This window comes from Tigriopus californicus, chromosome 1 (assembly GCF_007210705.1).
Source record: "Tigriopus californicus strain San Diego chromosome 1, Tcal_SD_v2.1, whole genome shotgun sequence".
Classification (NCBI taxonomy): domain Eukaryota; kingdom Metazoa; phylum Arthropoda; class Copepoda; order Harpacticoida; family Harpacticidae; genus Tigriopus; species Tigriopus californicus.
The window spans coordinates 10,871,269-10,880,437 of NC_081440.1; the positions used below are offsets into that span (position 1 = coordinate 10,871,269).

A 9,169-nucleotide genomic window follows, 5' to 3' on the forward strand; every position below is an offset into this window, starting at 1 on the left:
ATGTACTCATTACTATCATTATTACTATCACCATTATCGTCATCGTCATCCTCAAACACAACAGAACAATCTCCTTCCACCCGTGCCTCTCTCTTGTCTCTGTCTACTGTGTCGCATATACGTTCATACATAGCAGTATAGTGAGAGCTAATACAGACGAGAAAGATGTCGACAAAGATTAAAGCTTTGAAGTGAGACTACTCCAGCACTCCAATACTGGATGATGAGGGCAAGGTCAAAGTCAACCCCTCCCAGGCCTCATGATGATGCCTTGTATGTACAAAAGCACCAACACCGCAAAGTATTATTCTATCATATAACACTGCGATAGCTTCAAGCCGACTGGATAGCTGGAGGAGCTTCATTCCCATTTCCGGAAGATGTGCTCCATCTTGATTTCAGCTACTAGCCTCAATGTTTTCAGAAAAAAGCACCATACAGTTCAAGTTACCGGAGTCGGCTTTGAAACACCCTATGGTTACGAACGGCAAAAAACTATAAAAAAGTGTTTCCGAATTGCCTCTCGTCGGCAGTGGGCCTGTTACGTAAAAACACACCCCGCCCTGGAAATTCCCTGCAGATTTAAGACAACATCTTTGCGTTGCATACATCGTTTAATCATGGAGATTTCCGGTTTCTTTTTCACCTTTCAAATCAAGTACATGCGGCAATTTGCATCTCCTGGGGAATGTGCTACAGCAGAACCATTCGAATATCGCCTGACAAATGGCCATCTTTGATATCTGGCTTTGAGAAATGGGCGCAATTCGAATCCCGGGAGTCCCATAGACACTCGCATGAAGATAAATGATGCCGTTAAACCTGCCAATTTTTACCTTATCACCAACCCGAAAAAAAAATCATTCGCCAAGCCTTTCGCACCTTGATGCCAATCTCTCCGCTGCCAAATAAAAAGTCATGGAACGTGGAGCATCAACGAGATGAGAATGGTTGGCAAGACTTTGCACGGATTGGTGCAACGCTTGTCACCTCGTTCCACACACTAGAGTATCTCATCTCATTTCAAAAGTCCAATGTAGAGTGGTACAATGCATATGACCTTGAATTAAGTAAACAGCCTTAAACAGCCGTGGTCTTACTTCTCGAGTCTTCAAAGAAGGTCTGACTAGGACCCAATCCCGCGGACAAGTCGCTATCCAAGATCTCAGGGCCGTTCTCCTCATTTCGGTAGTAGTATCCTTGCCCGAGGTTGTAGAGGCGCCTATTGCCGCCTCCGAGGGTTTGCCTGTCATCCCGGGGCCGAGGGAAGCCCGTGAGGATTCGTCCCTGTGCTCCGCAGTAATCCTGTCTTTCGAAGACGGAAAATCGAGCGTTTACTGTCGTGTTGAGCGATCGTTTCGAGTCATCGGTTAGATAGCACCTGGGACTCTTGGCATACTCCTCCAAGTACCTGCAAACCGTAAGAAAATGGAGAACCTCAGGTGGGATTCACATCAAATGAGGAACAACAACACCGTGGAACAATGAGACTAGTCTCCGGCGTGGAAATTCTCGCATCGTCAAGATAAGAGAACCAACCAAACATTTTCGAAGAACTTCAGTTGTTCGTCATTGCTGTTCCGATTCGGCTAGTCAAGGCCTAACACTATTTCATGGCCGTGTCCATTTATCGTCTAACCTGAACTTTACATAAGATTTTGCGTTTAAAATAAAGACGATGGCCAATTCCATTCGATCTTTCATCACTCCTGAATTCCCGAAAATGTTGTATATAAAAACAGGGCCCTGGAGTCTCGTCCCGAGCATGTTTGATTTACAGTTTTTTTCCGTTGGGCCTGTCTAATCGATGGGCCTAGCGAACCAAATGGCCACATTTCTGAACATCATGCTGATCTAGTGGAAGTATCATACAAACTTCCTTGGTCGGATTGAGCATCTTCATCACGTAAAACTGTCATTGCGAGAGAGAAGTCCGATCTATTTTCTGGGGCAAGTCTTTCCGACTGAGTCGGAAAGTGTGGGATTTCATCGGAAATTTCCGATGGCGCATTCATCCTCGGTGTTCAACCAGAAAATCAGTACCATATATGCTAGAGGTCAATACATCCATCTACCCATCTGTCTGTCTGTCTATCTATCTATCCATCTATCTATCCATCCATGGGTCCATCCGTTGTGGTGTATTCATTATCTTTTCCCAGCCCATTGAATCAGTTCCAATTGTAATGACCTTGGGTGAATGCTTTGCCATGCCTTTTATGCAAAGCCAATCGGTTGTTAAATGGGGGAATTGCACTTTAATTTCCGCTAACCACAGCCAATCAGACTTCCTCCGATGCAATGGCGTCTAATTTGGCATTGACATCTCTTTCCAGGTGTGATGGGAAGCCCCTGCAAAAGATCTCAAGATCTTTTTTTTCTAAAGGCAATCAATTTTTTGGCCATTTTCTTACTCCCGATACAAGTGTGTGTGTTCGTGTGTGTGTATATGTACAGTACATGTACAAGACTTAGCGGTGGTGCAATCATTAAGCTCTTCAAGTCCCAAGCCAGGTAGATGGATGTGTCATGGATATTTGCCGATTGAAGTTAGATCACCAGTCAATCGAGACGGGCACATTGAAATGGGAATAACAATACCCTAAATACCAAGTGGCAAGTCATCAAACAAAGTTGTACCCTCCCCATCCATCTTTCTATCTAACCGGCATACAAACCAACCTATCATGCTGTAAATACTCTATCGAGAGCCATTCATCAAATAGATTTCGAAAATACGGGACTTTTGAATGTTTGGGCCTTTTCTATCATTTGACTAACTGGTGACCGATATTTAAGAGAGCCTCAAACTTTGGCCTCTCTTGGTACAAGAACGATTGAAATAGTAGTAAGAAACCATTCAGCTGCTTCCTTGTGCTTTTCCAAAAACATGTTCTATATGCTTCCAAAAAACAACTCAGGAATAAAAGAGAGGAAAGCGACCTAAGCTTTGTGATGTGCCAATTTGTGAAATAAAACTACTCGAACGACGCTTTTCTATGTCGGGCCCTGTGGATTTCAGATGGGCGGAGCTGGCGTGATTTGGGCGAGCATCGAATTAACGTTTAAATGATTTCGAAGCGATGAGCCTTGCTGTTGTTTTGTCGGCCTCGGTCGTTTTCCTAACATTTGGGATATATGAATGAGACACACATACAAAACAGCGATTGAGACACTGACTTGATTTGCGAACATAGAGAAGAATAACGAGGTGCAGCCAGACAGAAAAAGTTGGTGCTTAGAGCTCAATGGCCAATGGCAACTTGTACGAAAGTCCATTCAAATGTGCTCGAGCATTTAAAAGCTATGGCATTAAAAATTGTCCATCTTTTTGAACTGAAGCTTTTTGAGAACGAAATCAAGTTGTCGTCAAATTCATTGAAAGCTTTAAACTTAATGACCATGAAAATTGACCAAAGTGGATAAAAAGATCCCAAAGAGCATTTCGTTGGAAACATCTCAAAAAAGTGGATTGCGCAACTTTTGAATTTGCCGTTTCATTTCATAGACCGTGGCTTTCATTGCGTCAAAATATATATTTGCTTGTTTGAGTTGGGCCAGAAAGAAACGCCATGTAACTTCAATTAAGAATTGATGATTATCTTCCCTAAATGCAGTTATTGGCCAAAAGATTTCCTTTTCTAGGAGTTTGACATACCAGACAGTATCGACAAAATGCCGACCATCAGTCTTCTTTTTCGCTTCAATTATTCTCAGATGTTGACTACATCTGACTCGCATGAAAGGAATTTTCTGGCTAAACTCAAAGCACTAGTTCCTGAAGCTCTCGAATTTGACTTTTGTGTCTACATCAAGCTCTAATCAACAGTTTTCGAAAACAGGCTTTAAAGCGCTTTTCATCTGCATGCAAATTCTATTTCGCTCAAAGAACTACCTTTCCTCTAGTTTTCTCAGCACGTGGTACTTTTTCTAATTCAATTGTTGCAATTACAACACCCCTGACTTATGCCAAAAAAGGTAGGTTTAATTAGCATGCATGTTTTCATATTAGCCGTAATGTCCTCATAACGACAACAAATTTAAGAAAAGCGATAAGAAAAGAGTGTCTCTTCCTATTTGCTTAAACGATAGGCATGGCCTTTGAAGTAACTGTTGGTATCTAAGTTCATACAATCATTCTGAAAATAGTCAAACCATCTCGAATAGAATGTGCATTACGAAATAACGGCGAATGGACCAGAAACTCGCTCTCGAAGATTTGAAGACTCTTTGCCAATGTTTGGCAACCCTTTTCTGACCCTGATGAAGATATGACGGGTGATGTCATCTCTTTCTTTGTTGGTCTTCACTTCAATGCATTGCTTCAATGATTCAAAGTTGGACAAGCTCTCTAATTGCACGAGGACGTTGGGCTTAAACTTTGAGATCGAACTTGGTGGTAACAAAAGGAAACTTACCCAAAGCTGTAAAAAGTGCATCGAAATGACGATGATGATGGTGCTGTGGATCTCTGGCAGACCTCTTGACACTGGCTGTCCGTGGAGAGATCGAAAGTCTTCTTGATGCTCGAGCCAAACAAGGATCTCCCGGACACAAAGTTCGTGAAACATGAGGACGCATCGCTCCTTGAGGGCGGGACTGGAATAAAATGCAACAACAACGGCTTTGAGTCTTGGGGGTAATAAATACACTTGCTTCAAGTTAAGATAGATGTTCATTGGCCAAAAGAATCCGAAACTGACAAGCGGCCGTGACTTGCAATTTCTAGGTGCCATATATTAGACCAAGACCTTGATTGGACGTACTTGACCGTAGAGAAACACCTTAAATCAAAGAATGACATCATTGCTTTTGATCTACAAACTGAATAGTCAATGGGCACTAACATCATTTTCATCGTCATGATTCGACAAGACATCAAGTCAAAAAACTACCCAAATTTTAGATGCATTCACTTAAAGAGGCGGCTATCATTCTTGACGTAAGAGTTGCAGCCTTAAAACTTTCTCAAAGGTTCGAACGAACTGGAAAGTAGAATCAAATGGATTAGACCGGTACAATGAAATGGCAATTTCGTCCAGATTTGGCAACTTTTTAGTAAAGTGTAAGGCCCTTGATAAAGCCTTCAAGTTTTAGGTACTGTGTGCACTGTACATAGTGGAAATATTCCCATATTTACCAATACTTTTTTTTCTAAATCAAACCTGAGGAATCTTCCTTTCTGTGGGTTTTACCGGTTTTACCTCCTTGCCATAAACACTTCAGAGCATTTTCTACAAGAATTTACTTGCATGTCAAAGATAAAGGGAGCCGAAACGGAAGAAAGAGTTTGCTTATTTTGTTCTTTATTAAGGCAATAAGATCTTTATAGTTTTATTATTAGGGCAACAAAATCTTCGTTGTTTTTTTCATAGACCCGGAAAACAACAAAGGCTGAATTCTTTTTATCATTTCTCATGTTTTTATGCCTGAAGCAATGGGATTTTCGTTCGGATTGTTCTCTGCATATTCTCAAGACAAGTAGCAATCGTCAATAGTTGTTTCATAATTTTAGCACGTTGCCTTTCCTTGTTCGTCTCGTCTCTGTGACCTTCAATTCAACGTGACTATTTTGATGATTTGAGACATTTCTTGTCTTGCCAAGTTACAGATAAGATGTAATATTTCAATCTGAAGCTCAACCTAGATTTCGAAGAAGACCGCTGAAACAGAAATGACTTCTTTTCTCCAGTTAATGTATTATGGCGGAAGCTCGGAATGCCAGTCAACCATGTTGGATATCTTGGAAGTCTTACGACCAGAATCCTCTCCCTCTTTTTCAATTAAGTTTCATCTTAAATTTCAAAAATTCAAAGTCTAGACTCTGTTTGATAAGGAGACATTTGATTGGGCCCCGTAACGCAAGGCTTTCCATCATAACTTTTGTCATTGGTCTATTTGAATGAAAGCGACCTCCCGTGACGAAAAGGCCACCGAGAAATGGCGGAGTGCCAATCTTTGCCCGTCATTGATAGTGTTTGGCATTGATTTCTAAGCCGAAGGGAGTGGAGCGTTAACGTTCCAAGTTGCATTGAGCATCCTTCATTATGTATTGCCAAACTTGATGAATTGTAAGAAGTTTCCCACCCAGCCTACCAAGGTTGAACCAAGGTTAACATCTGTCCTAGTGATTGGATTGGGATTGGCAAGGCCGTACATATGACAGTGCACCATAATAGGTCTGAAGAAAGTTAGTAGTAGCTTGGAACACATTGGACCAAGGCCTTGAAACAGAAGATGACGAGTGACAGGCAGGACGGCCAACAGAGGAACGACCACGACGTCGAGAGGAGATCCGTTTTCAAACGGTGAGAAAAGTTTCTTCATTTCAAGTCCCTTTGTCCATGGAGCCGACCGACATTTTTCCATCGGTTGTTCTGGGCTGTCGCTAACCCGCTAACCTGTTAGGTGTCATTCACACACTACACCACCCAAGTCAGCCAGGCGAGCTTGAGATGGACGGTAAAACTGTCTGTCTATGGTCGAACGAAGGTCGTCGCCCTAAGTCACCCATCCATTCTTCTTGGCCTTTGGGGAAAAGTGTCGCAATGTCAAGCAGTCCTGCTTCTTCTGGTTTCTTTAAAGCAAACTTTTCCTCTCCCACTCTTCTTTCGTTTCCTTCATTTCAGACAAGTTTCATTCTCTGGCATTGGCTCTATTCAGGGTAGTTTCGTGGGATTGGGGAAAGGCGACTGACTCATAGCTGAAGATGGGTTTCAAGGCCTTCACGGCAATACAGGACAGAACCGATTGAGGGCCTCACAAACTCTAGTTTGATGGATTGGATTGAGTTTGATCTTATTTCGGGTATTGGTGTTACGAGATGTCTCGCGTTAGAGGTCATTCAAAATTGGCTCCTCGGGACTTAGAGCACTTCAACCTCACTTACTAACGGCTATATGCCCATCGAGAGATAGAGGAGATCACGTTTTTTCGGTAGGGCAGATTCTTAACAAAAGAGAGGTCCTGGGTTTGATTCTCCTCGCTCGCCTTTTTTAACAAGATTTTTTGGTGCTAACCACAAGCACAGACAAAGAACCATCTGACATTAAATTATAGCATTGTATATTGGAAAAATCCGAAGATAGGATGGCCAACTTTGTTAACGAATATGGCTCATATCTAAGATCTTTTGAAGGATTTAGAGCCTTTTTATCTGCACATTTTGAACATCTCTTAAGCATGTTTCAGGTAATAGAGCGATTTTCTTTTCTCCATATTTTGACCAGCTGTTATGAATATTTTAGCGCCTAAAACGGAGTCTTTTAAAGCGTGTGTTAACCTTCAACAACTCGAGTTTACTTAAAGCCCGCCGATTGTGTTGTTGTTTTAGTTGGTTCAAGACTACTACGTACATACTAGAACACGTCAGATAACTTGAGCAAAGCGAGCTATTTTTACGGCTTCAATTCTCTACAAGTAGCTCTTGAGCGATGATGGAGCACATGGTTATGTCAGTGAGGATGATGACCCATTTTTAATTAGATATGACTCGAGGTTATTCACCCCTTGGTAACGAACCGAGGCACCCATTTTGAATTCAGTGTATTAAAAACATGTGCATTCACATTGGAGTTTTCAAAAAAAACCAGATCAAACCAAAACAGTCGTAAACTGCAGGAAACATCTGTGAATGGCTGGAATAACCGTCCAGTAGAGTAATTCCACATCAAATGGGACAATCTAACAAATGATATATCATAACGGACGAAAAAGCGCCTCCATCCCGGCTGTGAAAAAGAAATGAAAATGGACGAAAGCTTTCTCTTTTTGCCAGCGACAGGAAATGCACATGGAACATTGTTTTTTTTTAGCTCTGCTTGTGACTTTTATGATTGACAAAAACTTGTTTGTACCAGTATGCCTGTTCATGTATTTCCAAGTTAAGGGTGGACTAGACCTAGCTTGGAGGGTTTTCAAGACTTTTACCCAAAGCGAACGAATGGGCTTGTTCTTAATTTTCCCAACTATGGACGTAGTACGTCTCCGCGTCTCCCTCCAAGTTGACAAAGTTCTCGGCTCATTTGCTCTCAACCGGGCAAAATACGTATGAAGGTTTGTCAAGCTGACGGGAAAGTTTAGAGCAAGCGGCAACGAACAACGAAACATAATCCTCGTTCTTGGCTCTTTCTTCTGTAATGTATGTGTCTTCTCTTAAATGGATGGCAAGTCAAATCGAAATCGAAGTTTGTTGGTCGTACTCACGTTCGACTTTGTCCAATCTCGATTCCTCTCGGCTGAATGAACTTGAGGGGAAATTTCGGTGAGCTTCGGGATTAGGCAGAGCCTCCACTCCATCTCGATTGTTGACCACAGCATCTTCAAGGGTGAGTCTCAGGGTGGTGGGCGTCGTCGGCGTCGTCGGTGTCGTCGTGGTCGCCGATGGGAACAAAGTTGACGAAGAACTTGTTCCTCTGATTGCCCCGTCCAAGGCCGCCGACTCCTTGGTCACAGTTGGAGCAAAGTTAAAGAAAGCACTCACGTAGACAGGCTCATCCACGATTAAAATCAAGACAAACAATCCTATCCATCCACTCCCACGGGAGCATGATCGATGGAACATCCGTCCGGGGCCCCTGGAACATTCAGCCATCTTGGTAGGCCGCGTGTTCCAACGAATAATAATTCTCACAGATCTTGAATTCCCGAGATCGGAAAAGTTAACAGTTGAAGAAAATCAAGAGGGGATCCGGTCGCAGTGGCACAGCATCAACACATCTCTCTGTTTATGAGTGAGGCCTGATCAAGTTAAGAACCACGGAAAACGAGGGTCGAGATGCTGCTATTTCCGCGTTAAACTCACTACTGTGGGGAAAAAAATCACAACCCTAACGAACTAACCGTTGGTTGGTAGGTGATGCATGCACGTAGTAGTAGTAGGAGAAGGCCTGCAATGCGAGATATTGTATTTTGTTCGTAGTCCACATCATACTACGGCGTGGCAAAATCCCGAGTTCAAAGGAGCACAAACCCCACGCGCAAACGTTTATTCAACTTGTTGGTGAATTTGATTTTTCCCATTGATAGTTCAGGTCGCTTAGCGTGTTTCGTGTCGGGCACGAGGTGCATCACCCCCGCAGTTGACATGGCTCGCATAAGAGTGCTCTATGGGAATTACGTATCTCATGTCGTCCGACCACAACACAAGACTGCACCAAGTCCGCGCGTG

General features: G+C 42.7%; 1 protein-coding gene across 2 annotated transcripts in view; it reads right to left on the reverse strand.

The window, feature by feature from the left end:
* The window catches only part of LOC131882895 (uncharacterized), a 28,808-nt gene extending 20,003 nt beyond the window's left edge, over window positions 1-8,805 (reverse strand). The window contains exons 1-3 of one of the 2 annotated variants that reach the window (XM_059230184.1): window positions 8,206-8,805; window positions 4,419-4,599; window positions 1,101-1,411 (exon numbers count right to left, since the gene is read on the reverse strand). In XM_059230184.1, the coding sequence (XP_059086167.1) occupies window positions 1,101-1,411; window positions 4,419-4,599; window positions 8,206-8,593 (880 nt within the window). In that variant the 5' untranslated portion in view covers window positions 8,594-8,805. The remainder of the gene's footprint in view (window positions 1-1,100; window positions 1,412-4,418; window positions 4,600-8,205) is intronic. The other variant, XM_059230191.1, reaches the window with a different exon arrangement.
* Window positions 8,806-9,169: the final 364 nt, after the last annotated feature.